At 37.1% G+C, this 17,041-nt stretch overlaps 1 protein-coding gene across 22 annotated transcripts in view; it reads right to left on the reverse strand.

The window, feature by feature from the left end:
- The window catches only part of GTDC1 (glycosyltransferase like domain containing 1), a 427,409-nt gene that overhangs the window by 219,023 nt on the left and 191,345 nt on the right, over positions 1-17,041 (reverse strand). For all 22 annotated transcript variants that reach the window (XR_012013265.1, XR_012013264.1, XR_012013268.1 and 19 more), the window contains one exon: positions 16,469-16,642. Coding sequence is in view for 17 of the 22 variants with exons in the window: in XM_072789071.1 (XP_072645172.1) it covers positions 16,469-16,642 (174 nt within the window). In the remaining 5 variants the exon portion in view is untranslated. The remainder of the gene's footprint in view (positions 1-16,468; positions 16,643-17,041) is intronic.

Here is a 17,041-nt window from a genome sequence, read left to right on the forward strand (position 1 = left end):
GGTATTTAAAGAAAGCAAACTATTTATCAACTATATGAATATTCTGCCAAAGAATGGAGTAGTAGGAAGAACAAATGCTTAAGACATTTTTATTTGAAAATACATCTGCCTTCATCAGATGGTAAAAATTCCCAATGTCACCCAAGAAAAACAGTGAAGAGAAAAATTGAACGTTAAGTCAATGGGAAATGGAGGAATGCCAACACTTATGGAGAAAGAGATCAAGGATAAAATACAGTTTTTGACATTTTCTTATTTCTCATCAGGACAGCCAGAGAATTATACAAATTCATTATCATGAAGACATTGAATTTTTACTATAGATTGCTTGGGGACACTTGCAGACAGAAATTTTGGCAGTACTGAAAAAGAGTGTCATGGTACAACCAGGAGAGGCTACTTTAGGTACATGGACTTTCCATAGACTGTTATTCAATGGACATGCTTTTAAGGTCAGTAGTTCTTGGCTGAACAGTGGAAAATCTGGAGAACTTAAAAAAAAAAAAATGCCAGTACATGGGTCCCAGACTCGGAGATTCTGATTTAATTGACCTGGACATCTTTTTATTTTTTATTATTATTTTTTTTTTTTTTACTGTTCCCCAGGTGATTATAATGTGCAGCCAATGTTGAAAACCACTGCTTGAGGCTATGTTGTACCAACCTGGTTATAATTGTTGTTTGGCTTCTTTTTTTAAGGAGAAATAAATCACATTATTTGAGGCCATGTGGATCATCATACATTATTAATACAGGCCACACAATTAGATACCACAGACATGTTTCATGGTATGATGCTTTATCAACCAGGAGGGGGAAAGGCTTTATCACCCAAGGGTTGTATTTCTGAAAGATCATAATTCTAATGCAATCTGTTTTTTTGTAGTAACAGGAAGACTTTCTAAAAGAAACAATAATTCTGAATCTAGGAGGTTTTTGAATTTACAGTTAGCTCTGGGTATATTACCTGTGCTACAGATTTGTCTGCAGCAAGCTATACAATCTCATACCAGCATTTTCCTACCACATACATCTGAGCCATACCTTCTCTGTTCAGAAAACAAATAATAAGTTACCATATCAATGCTTACTGATCTACTTAAGTAGAAGCACTGCACCCCTAACCAACCTGTACATCCATGAGATATTAAATACCTGCAAGCATGAGCAGAAACAGATTTTCAATCAGTCAAGCACTCAACAATTGCACATAATTATGTGAATAGTTGACTCTCTGTCTAGAAAGTGAGATGTCATTACACTGACTTTTTTAAACTAAAATAGCCCTGATCCACAAGTGCTAACCCTGAAAAACATCCATAAACTAAAATACAACAAAGACAGACAAAAGAAGAATAAAAAGTCAACAAAACAGAGCAGTAAAAAATAACCATAAACAGCAGGAAAGCATATTGGATATCCAAGTACTTGAAATGTGGTAACTAAGGACTTAGATTATAAAAAGTTATTTTCATGAATCAAATTAGTCATGGGAGAAGGAATGGGGAAAAAAAAACCCAATTAAATATTATAGTGGCGTGCGCATTACACATCAGAGTAAATTAAGCCTTATATTTTTTAATAGTCACCATAAGATTCAGAAATTAAGGTAGCAACACCTAGCGGTCAGTTCCGATACCTGAGAGTAGCAATTAAAATCAATAAAAAAACAGAGTAGTAGGTATGATCTTATAGAGGGGAAAGGCCAGGGAAATACGCATAGAAAACATACCATGAGCTATGCAAAACAATTTATCTATGTTCTCTCTCACTTAGTCCTCACAGCAACTCTATGATATGATGTGAGGCAAATCAAGGGTCAGAGAAGGTGACATAATTTGACCAAGCTGCACATCTAGAAAATGCCTGAACCAAGACTGAAGGCCAGGTGTGAATGGAAAGTTTTTATTCTTTCCTCTGCACCACACTTCCCTTTATAATACACGTGACTCTTGCCCATCTTGTCATCCTGCTGCCCTCCTTCCTTCACAACTGGGTGTCCACCTACCTACCCAGAACTTCAGCTAGCTCCCAGGGACATCAGCCAGACATACAAATAGGAATCCAGATAAAAAGAGGGATTCACTTGATACTAAGAAGAGGCAGGACAGGCATATGCCCAAAGCCATCATGCAATGGAAATATTAAATATCTTCTGATAATTTACACAAAACTTGCAAAGAAGAAGCATTAAAAAATTGATAGTTGCATTTAATAATGGTTCACTCAGAAATTGTGATACCAAGTCCCAGAGAAGGGAGATAATAAAAAAAAAAAAACGATTTTCAGGTTCTGAGTTACAAATGCTGGAAATTCCTCTTCTTATAGTATTTCCTGGAAGAGCAAAAAGTGTTATAAGCAAAGAGAGTTGGCCAATGAGCATTTTAATCTCCAAACAAGTTACAGACCAAAGAGTTGGACATTTTCAGTGTAAAGTAGCGACAAGTTATAATGCCACTGGTATCTCTGAGACTCTTCTAAGAAATTTCTGAATGCCACATATTCCTGGTGAAATTGGTCTGCTTTATCAATGCTCAGCTAATCCTATCCTTCTAATTACGAATACAACCAACAACCCTAGCGGCACATTTCTAATAATCTCATGAAGTTTTTGAACTGGCTTCTAATTTGCGACTCTGCTGTGATGGTGATCTATAACCTCAAGTAAAAACCTCTGCTCTAGTTTCTCCAGCTGCAAAATGAAGAAATTAGACTGAAGATCACTAAGAGTTTGTTGTTGTTGTTGTTGTTGTTGTTGTTGTTGTTGTTGTTGTTTTAATTTCTTCTGTACTCTCTCAGGACTGAGTCTGTTCTTTTATAAGAAAAAGTCAACTGCCTAAAACAAAACAAAACAAAACAATTTTGTCTGCATTTGAATGTGGGTGATATTTTTCTCTGATTTCCCTATTTCAGCTAACAGTACAATTTTAAAACTTTGGCATTTCTTTGAGTTCATTCTCCCCCCTTGTCTGCTATTTCCAACAGAATTCATCACCTAATCCTGCATATTCCACTACCCCATTGTCTCTTGCTTATGTCTTTTCAAATCCATTCTCATCAGCTGAGACAGAAGCTCCCTCTTCAATTAGCAGAAAATAATTATAACATACACTTTAGGATTTGGTATTATAAAATGAGTTTTGGTATTATAAAAATGAAACGTGGTGGTTTTGAACAGTCCCTACTTCTCTCCATAGAATCACGGGGTCTGTTCGGGCTATCAGCTGATATTTTACAGAGCAGATCTGCACTGGGTTTGAGTGGGATGGATATCCCAAACAGATAAATCAGTTTTCTACATGCAAATGAATTAAAAGCAGCAGTCAATACTCATGAACTTAAGACCTGAATAGGAACAGGAAGCAATGGACTGGACACTGAATTTCAAATGAGAGAGACAGTTCCATGGATATACAAAAATACAACGTACAGGAGAGAAGAGGTGTTAAATTGCTCTTTTTTCTCTTGTCGCTCACTAATTATATATAAATCTTAGTGTGTGGCCAAGGGGAAAATAAGAGAAGAATTTCTACCTTTCTCATTTTGTGTCTGTCTAAAGAAGAGGACCAAGGTTTCAGCTTAGAACAACAGGCAAGACTGAACGAAGGGACAAGTGTTTGTGCAACTAATGAGCTTACCTTTAATTAAAGAGAATTGTAACTAGGTTTCCTAAATTGAATTCTCACTATTATGTTTGCTAATTTTTATAAGTTCCATATTTAATGGTGCTGATACACAAAATTAGAATCTTCCAAGACAAAAAGTGACAATTATTTAATTAAGAACTAGTTTCATAGGAATATTTATTGATAAAAATAAATTTGTAGGTAACCCTGAGTCAAATATAGTAAGAACAAAAACAACCAAACTTAAGGAAAGCTTATGATTTCTAATCATTCCCAGAAGCACCTCTGCAGATAGCTGCCTTTTAATACAAACCTTGTTAGATGTCAGAAAGGTCTACAATTCACCGTATATTAAGCCCAAAGTACAGAACCCCCACAGCATACACGACAGAAGTACACACATAGAATGGTACTTGCATTTAATATTCTTAGCAATATTTCTAAGTAGAATTTTGGTACATAGTCCAATATAGTAAAGATAAGTCAATACTAAAGCAAGCAACATTTTTTAAAATATATATTATTTATTTATTTATTCATGAGAGACACAGGGAGAGAGAGAGAGAGGCTGAGACACAGGCAGAGGGAGAAGCAGGCTCCATGCAGGGGGGAGCCTGACATGGGACTCGATCCCGGGTCTCCAGGATCACACCCCAGGCCGAAGGCGGTGCTAAACCGCTGAGCCACCTGGGCTGCCCGCAAGCAACACTTAATTTTTTTTTTTTAATTATAAATTGACATATAGCAAACACCTGTTGCTTCTAAAATTACTGAAGTCATACAGGACCACAATTTGGGGCAAAGTTCTTACTCTATAGAAAATTAAATAAATTACATAGAGGTTAATGAAAGCACTACAGGTATTTTGAAAATGAATATACAACTTAAAGACAATAATAACAAGTGCCATTTATTTAATTCTCAGTATGTTTTAAGCATTTTAACCAATACTTTACATACATATCTCATTTAATTTTCACAACAGCCAATGAGACTGCTATTATTCCCCCTTCTTTACAGATGAAGGGGGAAAATGAGGTGTGAAAGGTCAAACAACTTTCTCGATATCAACCAAGTGGTTAGCAGAAGAGATGTGAAACACGGCTGTGCTTAACATCAAGTCACTCTTCCTAGGCACTATACCATTCTGCCCTTTCATTATAAACTACTGATCTCAGGAGTCCCTGTCCAAAGGGACAGAAGTGATTCAGTTATTGAACTCCGGCAAGACAAAGGAAGGAGTAACTTAATAAATTCCTGCTTATCCAGAAATAAAGAGTTCAAAAGATCTGATATTTTCACAAATTCTACACTAGGAGAAGACAAGTGAAGACAAGTGAACAAATGACAAGAAACAGATACTTTGGATTTACTTGGCAAAAATAAATTTGAGCTTTGTCAAGCATATCAAAAGAAAGAGCAGGGGATCCCTGGGTGGCTCAGCAGTTTAGCGCTGCCTTTGGCCCAGGGTGTGATCCTGGAGTCTGGGGATCAAGTCCCACATCAGGCTCCCTGCATGGAGCCTGCTTCTCCCTCTGCCTGTGTCTCTGCCTCTCTCTCTCTTTCTCTGTGTGCCTCTCATGAATAAATAAATTAACTTAAAAAAAAAAAAAGAGCAAATCCAACCAAAATGTCTAAAAATGCAGGTCAATATAACAAATCACACACAGTTCTAAATAATGACACTGGGGTAAGAGTGGACACTTCCTGCTGGTCAGTTCCATTTAAATGACCTGCCAATATCTCAGGTTCAACATATAAAACTCTGAATTCCCCACCTTTACACAAGCAAATCTATTCTCAATTCCAATAGAACAGGTGTTCTCCTAGTCACTACTAGTCAACCACTTAAAAGATATTCTCCTAGTCACTCCTAGTCAATCATTTAACATTTCGAGATTATCCAAGATCATTTCTCCATCTATTAAGTTGCCACTATCAACTTGCCAAGTCTACAACCAGCATATTTATGTGTATGTCCTCTTCCTTAGCTCAAGTCTTCAATAACGTACTCTGGTATTTTTTAAAACCTGTTTCTCTGCATCCTGTTTTCTTTCCCATCAATACTCTATTTAACAATTAACAAATTCCCCATTTCGTGATCTAACAGTGGCTCCCAAATGACTATCAGCTAAAGTCCAAATTCTTCAGCCTTAATTCCCATCTCTAATCTTGCTACCTCTTCACCCACTTGAGTCAAAGGTAATTAATCTCTTCTAGGCCCAGAGATCATTCACTGCCATAAATCTGGTTTTAACTATTCTCTCTCCATAATGTGTGCTTGCACATCCTCTAACCCACTCTCCTTTTCCTCAGAGTAAGAAATAACATGGCATTAATGAAAGCAGCATATTGAAGCCAGACAGTTTTGGTAGCTGTACAATTTCAGGCAAGCTTAACCTTCTGAACCTCACTTTTCCCACTTGTAAAATGAGGATAATAGTACCTAGCTTGCAGGGGTTTGGTAAAGATTAGAAGTCATATACATAAAGTGCATGCCCAGAAAAGGCAGTTGATAAATGATAGCCAGTATTATTATGCCCAAAGCTGAGTCAGTCTTTAATGCCCAGATTAAATGCCATAAAAAGCACTTGTGTTCTTTTTTCTATTTTAAACTTAAAGACACCTGATTATGCCTATCATTTCTACAAAGCTCTTATGATTAAGGCCCCTGTCTTCTATATCCTTATATCCTGGAATACCTTCTATTTACCATACAAATAGCAAGCTTTTAATAAATGTTGGGTGAACAAGGCATGAATAAATCTCAAAGGATTAAACTACTGTTAAGCATATTTTATTGCATCTGATTACTCTGAAACATATTTTTAAAGAATTTCCTATAAACTGTTTTATCTGGAATTTCTGTGGAATGAGCCATTCTGTGTTAAGAGATTATTCTGGGAGTTTACTGCTGAATGGTACATTCCAAATAATTTATTTTTTTAGTGGAAAACTATCTAAAACACTCTCCAGCACTCTTCACAAGAACACTGAACAACTACAATGACTTCTGCACCGATCACCCCACACACCATTCCACACTGTAGCGCCACAAGGAATGCATACATATCACAGGTGCCAGGCAGATGTGGAAACAGCCCGTGTAACTGGCCCAGGCACTGCTGAATTATGCCCTCTCATGTGCTGCGGTTATGTGGATTGATAGGCTATAACACAGTCCTTACCCCTTGTCTGAATTACTGGCAATCTTCAGAGCCTCGGATGTTTTACAAAATTATTAGGGTTTTCAAAATTTTGTCCCCCCTCACTTTTGAGGTTGGAATCATGCTGAATGGGTGTCAAACATAACCAAAAAGCCTGTCAAACATAACCAAAATGGTGATGATGGGAGTATAAATAAAATCACTACCATTTACTAAACATTACTAGGTTGTAGGCACAGAGCTCAGTCAGCACATTGTAATAATTATCTCAATTGGCACAATAAATCCAAGAGGTGGGTACTATTTCGATTCCCATTTTACAGATGGGAACACAGAAGTTCTAGGAGGTTAAGTGATTTGCTCTAGGCTGAGCAGTAGTAGTAAGTGGTATAAGACAAACTAGATTGCTGTGCACCATCCTGCTGACTCCCACTTTTTATGCAGCATTACCCCAAATGGAATGATTTGAATTGAGTGCTTTTTAGGAAGATAACCAAAGCTTGGTCTTTTAAACATCAAAGTAATTTATTTGAAATCTTTCTAACGTGCATTTACATAGCCCTCATGTAATGAACAGAGTATATAACATAAATTGTTCTTGCCTGGCTGGATCTACATTGATGATCATTCCTTACGCTATAGGAAGCTTAGTAATGGCCTCTAAGCCCACGAGGGGAAGAGATCCTAAGTGGCCTTTTGCTGAATTCCCCTCAACTATGGTTTAAGTTTGCTGAATGATATTCATTCTCATTTTGTAGCAGCCCTGCTCCATGATTCCTTTTGGATGGATGATGTAGTCCCTAGCTAAGCATGTTCTCTGATTTTTAGTTATTCCTCCGCCCTGTGATCTGTGGCCTTTGCTTCTTACCTCCCAGATTACTTTGGAAGGACAATGAGGAACTTAAAAAAAAAAATGTACATCAAGTCTCTGATGTACAATGATGCCAAACATTCTCTATACTTGAGAACAGGGGTAAATCATGTTATAAAAGGATAATTTTTGTTGCTGCTGCTGCTGAATTTAGAGCACTTCTTTTGGGTAGGGTTATTGTTATTGTATAAATTGAAGAGAGCAGAAATCTAATTGCAGTAATTAGGCATTAACATGAATGATAATTTCACTAAAAATACGAGTTTGAGTAAGCAAGAGTTTGTTCTTTGTAACTTCAGGCCAACAAAGGAATTGTATATATGCTGAAACCAAACTCTTTTCTTAACAAGAATAGTAAGAGGAAGATGGTTAGAATATAACACAGCATGAAAGATTTGCATTAGATATAAAGGAGATTTCGTGAAAGTGAGTGGTGTTAAACATTGGAATGATTTATCAAAAGTTTTTTTTTAGTACAGTGATTCTATAAAAATTTTTTTAAATGACATTCAAACGAAACACATTTTTGCATTCATTTTGAAGAGCCAAAATAATTGTTAGCAAATATGGATATGTTTAAATTTGTAAAAGCAAAACTTTTCTTCTTCTACTTCAAACCTAGATTAATATTCAAGAAGACAGTACCCACTTCATTATTTCACACAGCAAAGGCAGTATTTTATTAATATGTCTAACTAGTGCTTTCTCAAAATATCTGAGAAATATGACCACATGTGGTAAGAAGATTAAGGTGTTTTCTGGCAACCCCGCCAAAAGCAGAACTCTTGACTGCAGAAAACAAAGTTTTCTGTGGGGAGCCATGGGGGCTGCCTTCTGTCCTATCAATCCCCGAATTCTCAAATTACAGATCTGCTGTTGTTTTCTGACACATCTGCTTTGCAATGTAAAATAGTGTTTTTTTTAATAAGAATTCTTCAAAAAGCCCTTAGGCTCCTCGCCTTTGTTTGCACAGCCTGAGAGTTTTCATTTAAAGTTTTCACACTGTTTTTAAAATTCTCCGTTTTTGTTTCTAAAATAGTTACGTGAAGTCCATAGACCTCTGTTCTAGCATCACATTTTAGCAACATAGGTGGAGAGGTACACGCAGAGAAATTCTTACGGTTTCCATAACTGAGATTACTCCAAATGACCAACATTGTTTTCCTCTCTCCTTTGCTGTCAAAAACGCGGTACAGAGGAGGAAACCAGAGATGCTTTTTATATAATTCCGATTCCCAGGATACAAAATCTATTCTGAAATGAGGAAACTCACAGGTAAAACCTACTACTGTTCATTCAGGCAACTCTGACAAACCAATATTGTGGGAAATAGGAATATATAACGAAATGATTACAGAAGCATATGAAATTGTTCTCTATTGATCACAAGATTGATACTTGATATTCTCTGTGATGACTAAATGGAATCTGAACCCCAGGAAAGAGCTCCTATTTTTCCATCTAAAGTATACAGTCTTCAATTTGTTCCAAGTCCAAACTTCAACTCCTAAGGAAATACCATCCACTCATCCCTTCATTAAAAAATAAATGATTTTTTTATGGTCTCCCCTGGAAACACACACATTTGATCAGTTATGTGTAAATATAATAAAGAAATTTAAGCTTCTTTCGCAATATAATGGCACTGAGAACGCAAACATGTGATAAATATATACAAGTATCAGGACTTGACAGTCTTGAGCCTTTATCTCTTCACCTTTAATCCAACTGAATGTTACTTGAAGCAGAGGATATCTACTTTGACATTCCCACTCATGGCTCCCTGATGGAATTCCTTGGGAAAACCTGGTCTTTTTCAAGGATAAAAATACCACTTTGTAATCCACTATATTTGTATAATACATTCTTATGTGATCCAATTTGTTGGGAGTTGGGATAATCTCACTCTATGAAAATCATGAATGGTCCCTCAGCACCAAATCCTGTAGGGGAGACAGATGGAAGAAGTGTGATGATAGGCTGACACAGTCAGCTCCATCCTAAACATCTAATGTGATGGATTAGGCACGGCCCAATAAGACAGGTACCATGCTATAAGCTAACTTGTAAGGGAAAAGAGTTTGGAAAAATTAGAGATATTTACAAGTAGAAAAAAATGGTTTTTCTGATACACAGAATAATAGTCTGAGCCTATTACTGTTTTCTTAATGTATTCTTTTTTCTATTCTGCTTCTTTGGGCCTATCTTCAATTTACTATCAGATTCTTTTTTTTTTTTAATTTCTCATTCCTCTTCAGGTATCCTCTTTTTAAATACCTCAACCTTTTAAAAGTCTGCTTTCTTTCTTGTTCTTTTTTTAAGATTTCTAATTTATTCATGAGAGAGAGAGAGAGAGAGAGGCAGAGACACAGGCAGAGGGAGGAGCAGGCATCATGCAGGGAGCCCGATGTGGGACTCGATCCCAGGTCTCCGGGATCGCACCCTGAGCTGAAGGCAGCACTAAACCGCTGAGCCACCCAGGCTGCCCAAAAGTCTGCTTTCTAAAGCCTTGAGTCCTTTCTTTCATAACGTTACCATGACATGCTCCCTTTTACTCAATATTTCTGTTGATTCTCTTTTATAAATCATTTGTTCTTCACTGGTCAGAGTCAAATGCCAGGGAACAGAACCTCTTTGGGGGGCACAGCCAATATAGAAAAAACCGTTAAGAATTTAGGTTCTAAAATCGGATAAAAAAATGTTTGATCTCTTGTTTTACCTTTACTATCTGTATGACCGTAGGCAAAAAGTTGTTTCTATTCTCTATGTCTGAGTTTCTTCAACTATAAATGGAAAATAGCTTTCAGGATTGTTGGAAGAATAAAATGCTAAAATACACAGAACAAGCTTAGCACAATGTAGGGCTAAAATAAGAACCAGTAAGGTTAGCTGTTATGGTTAACTCTACCTTCTAAAGATGACTCTGTCAGAAAGCAAGTTGCAAATTCCTCTGATGTTCTGATTTCATTAGACCGAGAGTTGCACCAAGGCCTGGTGCAACTAAAATCCCCTCGTTGTACTCAGCCTGGCCTGTTTGGCAGTTACGTGACCTAGAGTAGGAAAAAACCGGTTTTCTCTAGCCAATGTCTAACTCTGCTGGCTGCAGGACTGCTTCCTTTATTCTTTATATCACATAGCCATCAGCACCATGGAGTTCCACGTGAAATCTTCCTTCTTGATAAATATACAGTGAAATTTCCTTCATTTTCAATCTAATCTCTACCCTCTAACACAGCATAGACTTCCTAGTCATGAGTCTCATCTCAACAAGTCTTGAGATCATATTTATCTTCTAGCATGCTACAAGATGAATGTTTGCAGTCCTTCAGAATTCATGTTAAAATCCTACCCTGCCCCTATATGTGATGGTAATAGGAGGTGAGGCCTTTGGGAGATAATCTCATGATGAAGGTGGATCCCTCATTGATGGGATTAGTGCCTTTATAAAAGAGACTCCAGAGAGCTCCCTCACTCCCTTCATCATATAAAAACACAGCACAAACACAGAAAACAGAACTTCACCACACACCAAATCTGCCAGAGGCTTAATCTTGGACTTGCCGGGCTCCAGAACTATGAGAAATAAACTCCTGTTGTTGATTAGCCACCCAGTCTACGGTATTCTGTTACAGCAGTCAAAACAGGCTAAAGCATGGTATTAATATTGCAAATTAGGTCTTGTTGACCACTGATCATCTGGCAGGCCTGGATGCCTTCAGTACCAGAGGAGCTAATGTATACGCCAGCAGCAAGGGGAGATCTAGTCCATAAAATGGCTCCAATCAGGAAGATCTAAAAAAGAAAGCCTACTGAAATATTCCCTGGTCACCTAAGCTTACAGATAGTACAACTGTATGGGAAGGGTTTAGACGTTCACTGTCTTCCTTTAGGTGAATATGGCTCGTGTACATTCTAGAGCGAGGCATGATGTCTACCTGCATTTGCTATTATTTATAATTTCTGCCAACAATGGGTTATGCACTTCCCTCCATTCTTACACAGGATTTACTGGCTATCATTTCATCTTTTTTAATACATCACAGCCATCCATGTGATGTACAAGCTGTACAATCATGGAGAAATGTCTGCAGGGGTTCTTCAACGTGCACAGTTGCCTGCCCTGCCATAGAATGGCTCCAGGCTGCTAGGCTTTTTCACTTCTCATATATTTTTTTTTAATAGTTTATCTCTCTCCTCCCTTGTTGTCGAGCTGTCAGTCAGCTGTCACTTCTTACTGCTGTCAGTGAGCCTGCCTTTATCGCACCCCCAATGTGATGCTGCTAATCTGCTGTCAGCTGAGAAATCAGATAATCAAGACCTCTGAAATTGCATTCACAATAAGTGGTGGGCTGAGCACAGGATGGAGATTTTGAGATATGAGTTCCAGTTCTTGCTCTGTCTGTATCTAGCTGTGTGGTTACCAGGAGACACTTAACTTCTCTGAATCTTAGTGCTTCCACCCACAAAATGAGGAGCAGAATCTGTGTGTGTGTGTGTGTGTGTGTGGCAGAGACAGAGACAAAGAGGAAAGGAAAGAGATTTCATCCAAACTTGGGATTCTAACTTTCTCTGGCTACTAGAAAGAACATAGGAAACTTTTCTGTGAGTTAACAGAATGCAGAATGGGGTACCACGGACTCTTTAATTGTCAAATTTCAAGGATATGTTTTAGTCATCACTTTATTTAACCTTGGTCCTCTGAATTCACTACTGACCTCATCTTCTTAAAACCCTCTTCCCTTTGCTCCAGAGGATAATTCTCTCAGTTTTGGCCTCCTGACTCTTTTCTTCTCCTTTCAATCCTGGGCTCTTCCTCCATCAACCCTTTAAGTGTTAAGAGTGCCAAAGGCCAGTCTGAAGTTCAAAGCCAGGGTAATGATGAGGAACCAGCAACAAGCCCGAGAAGTAGCAACCTGAGCGTCCTAGGAATCAACTGAAGAATGTGTCACGGTGTGTCAATGCTGCTGAAATGTTAAAGAAGATGAGCACTGAGAATTGATCCCAGGATTTAGAGAGGCATGGAAGTCATTGGTAACCTTGACAAAAACAGTTTCAGTGGAGTAGCTATAAGAGGGAACAGTAGGAATAAAAATGAAAACAAGTATAAACAACTCTTTCAGGAGCTTTTGCTACTAACAGAGAGAAAAGGAACAGGCAATAGCAGAAGGGTGAAGTGGAATCAAGAAAGAACTTTTTAATTTTAAAGATGTAAAACAAATGGCATTTTTCTTATGCTAACAGTAATGATCCAAAAGACAGGAAAACTGATGATGCAGAACAGAGAAGGACAGATTGCTAGGACAGTGGTCCTTAGGTATGCACGAAGGAGGGACTCTGGTGGAGGCAAGGACCTTACAGAGAAGCAAAGTCAGTTCATCCATATTAATAGGTGTGAAGATAAAGAAGATGCACCTAGAAGCACATGGACGGGCAGATGTGGCGGTGGCAGCATATAGAAATTCTCTGCTGACTGCTTCTGTTTTCTCAGTCATGATCTGAGAATGAAGATATAATATTTGTTATCAGAAGTTTACAAAGCAAGAAAAATGCATGATTAGTTATCTAGAAGATGGGAAATGTGGTCTGCTTGCCAGGCAGCTCAGAGGGACCATATGAATTCAGAGTAGACTAATAAGTATAGCTGGATGTTTCCCTCCTAATTAGATTAAAGGAAAAGTGCCAAAGAAAAAAAAAGAGAGTATATGCAAGACAGCAAGTAACATGATCAAATATGTTGGTTGAGCTCAAGGAGGAAGAAGCAAACTTGGGACAAGAAAAGAATCAAAATAAGGAGTTGGCTCCATCAATGGATGGTAGGTTCCTGTGAGGCCCAAAGACTGAGTCAGGATGAGAAACAGGATAATAAGTGAACCTCTTTATATTAGGCTGCTGCTCCTTTGGCAGGGTTCTCCATTTTCATGTGCTGATTAAGAGAGGGTAGAGAGGAAGAGGGTGCTTTATATTCAGCTGGCAGTAAATGTGCTTGGTTATATAACAGTGGGAGTGGGGAAATTAATAAGATGAAGTTGTCTTTACTACGGGGGCTATTATATACCAGGCATTTCACATATGCATTATTTCATTTAGTCACTATGCAATGCCTATGAGGTGATAAAGTAAATATAATCATAATATTAAAGAACCTAAGTTCAGGGTCATTACACTGACATAGGTCATAGAGCTAGTAAGTGGTAGTTAAGACTCAAATACATGTAAGTACACCTCCAGTGTTTAAGAGCTTTCCTATCTCCAAATGTTTAATACACATGATAGTTTGTTTTTTTTTTTAAAAAGATATTTATTAATTTATTTAGAGCATAAACAGGGGGAGGGGCAGAGGGACTGAAGAGGGAATCTCAAGCCAACTCCCTGCTGAGTACAGAGCCTGATGGAGGGCTTGATCTCATAACTCTGAGATCATGACTTAAGCCAAAACCAAGAGTTAACTGACTGAGCCACCCTGGCACCCCAAATACATATAATGATAGTTTAAAGTGATATTCTTTCTTGCTATTATTTTTCTGGTCCATGAGAAAGACAAGGCAGTGAGGAGTGAGGAGGGCAATAGGTAACAGCAGTTGCCAGGAAGCCCAATATTACTGACATCCTATGTACCCGACATGCTCTGAATTTTAACTGTTATAAGCTTTAGAAATCCTCATATTTTTTGCTGAAATACAGCTTTTCCCCTTCTTTAATATCCATTATAGTATACACGTTGTATTATAGCATATTGTATTAATAATTTAATTACATCTTCTACTTTGTTTTTAAATTTATTTTTGCCATGACAAAATAATATTTATATAGGGAGAAAGATAGAAGCATTTAAAAGTTTTTTTTTAATCATCTTGGTTATGTTGCCTTTGGAATTACTAAATATTTTTCAACATCTCAACAAAATAATACTCTTTTAAGACTGCAGGCATTAGAATGATTGTCATTCATGCAAATAATCACTTACTTACACTATATGAGTTTGGGTTGGATAAAGCAAATTACCATTTGAAAATAATTCAAATAACACTCTGGGCTAAGACCTTGCTTATGAATGTTATCTTGGCCACAATATTTCTTAACCTTTTTCCATTTAGCTAGATTTATTTATGGTAATATAGTCCAAATTAATAAACTATTCAATTGCCACAGGTGTATTAAACATATGATGTTGTAAGGATATATCAGATGCAAATGAATTTTAAAACATAGTATTTATCTGGAATTCTATAGTGGTAATAATTAAGATGTAGTATAATCACCTACTCAAAGATGTACATTTTGAGCATATATTATATGAAAACCTTGAAAACATGTCACAAAATAAAGTTCGTATCTTAAAAGTATGACCTAAAATATAAACTGTGTTTTAACTAATCATAGATCTGAAGGATAACAATTATATTTTCCAAAAGTTGAAACTGTCTCATCCCACATATTATATATATATGCACAAATACACATTATTTATGCATATACATATTTATACATATACAAATATATAACTGGAAATCAATCTTGATCTTAGCTTCATTTGGCCTGAGAGTTGTCAAAACTGCAAATAAACGATTAAATGTTTTTGACAAATAACCTATAATGATAGGAAGCTTGAAGAATTAAACAGAAAACTGAATAAAAAATCATAGAGTTTAAACTTTAATTCAGTCTGTGACCATAGTCAGCAGTGTGAGTACAAGCCAGTCTTTGCTTCTCTGGGCCTCTGCATTCTGAACTCCATAAAGTAAGAATTGGGCAAGGTTGTCTGACTTAAATTTTATGACTCACTAACTTGATTTGGTATTAGGCAGATTTTTCTTCAATGAAATATTAACTAGTAAAACACTCAAATAAATCAGCATTAAGAGTGCTGATGAGGACTACTGATCCCACAGCAAAATCTGGGTGAACTCAGTAAATCTAGAACACAGAGAGTAATTCAGACCTCCTGCATAACATGCATAGACATTAAATTGTTTCCTGCCTTCATTTCAGGGATGGGGAAGAAACAGCTGTCCCTGAACTTCTTTTAAGGGCATCATGAGTTACAAACAGCAGCATCCCCAGCTAGTATGAGTCCCACTGAAGTAAACTTTCTGTTCACATGGGGGAAATATTCCTACTGGTGATAAAAACCGTTTTGCTAGGTTTAATCAGAAGTGAAAAGGAATTTGAGAATGTTCCCTTTGAGCCACATCATCCACTGCTAATTCAGGGTGGGCCCAGCAACAAGGGTAATAAAAAATGTCCTTAGTAACAGAGGAAGAGAAATGGCAATTAAGTGTATTTGCAACCTAACATGGAAGACCTACTCTTAATTAAGATAATATGAATAAAAGAAATGGAAGAAGGAAAAAAAATAGAAGAAAATAGAATGGGAAATGAAAGTAACCCAAGCAGTGAAATTTAACATTGATTTACTTAGAGTGGTTGCTATATACATATAAACCCATGGACATAAGCTGAATGCAAAGGTTGAGAAATATGCTTGACAATGACTTCTGTAACAAAACAACAAATAAAGAAACAAAACAGTAAGTGTCAAAAAAGCCAACGCAGCTTGCTTGAGGAAACCAATAAATAACAGAAAACAAAGGATGAACTCAATATTAGGACTAAACATTCAGTGATTGGTTGGACACAGGACCATTTAAAATGTTTGTAAATCACAGCATGTTGAAACAGAACTCGATTCTCTAATTAACCATGCTCATGCTGAAAAGTTATAATTGGCAAGAATGCCACCAATTTCTATACATTTGGGGAATAATTTATGACACAATATTGAAAATGGAGTGAAACATACTGACCTGCTCACATCAGGAAACCTGATGGGAAAGTAAATAACTTGGCACTTAGGTCTGATGATGCTTTCCAGATCCTTGGGTCTGTGATCAGGAATCAGCTTCATAAATTTTCCAATAGAGGTGAGAAATGACTCCATGTTAAAAATCGAGTTGAATACCACCACGTCAGCCACCAGGCTGTAAAGGGAAGGGATAAATGCAAACGATGAACCCACAGTCATTCACAGTTATCTTTTATAAGCCTAAAACCTCTGTGTTAATCAGAGTTTATACTGTACTTGGGTTTGCAAAGAACTCTACACTTCCCATCAGTATTTACTACATCGCTTCTAATAGATAAGTTAGTTTCATTCCCATTCCATCATGGTAGGTTAGATTGCTGGCATCAGGGAGGAAAGGCAAGAGAGGAATTAAATGATTTATTGGGTTCTTATGAGGCTTCAAGCAAAGTTTATTTTTTTGCAGTGTCAGGATTTTCTATATTATCAACAACAGTAAGTACAACAGGACCTTTTCCTTTGTGGCCCAAATGCCCACGTCGGATTTCTGTGTCAGTGACACATATCGTTTTACGCC

This window comes from Canis lupus, chromosome 20 (genome assembly GCF_048164855.1).
Source record: "Canis lupus baileyi chromosome 20, mCanLup2.hap1, whole genome shotgun sequence".
Taxonomy (NCBI): domain Eukaryota; kingdom Metazoa; phylum Chordata; class Mammalia; order Carnivora; family Canidae; genus Canis; species Canis lupus.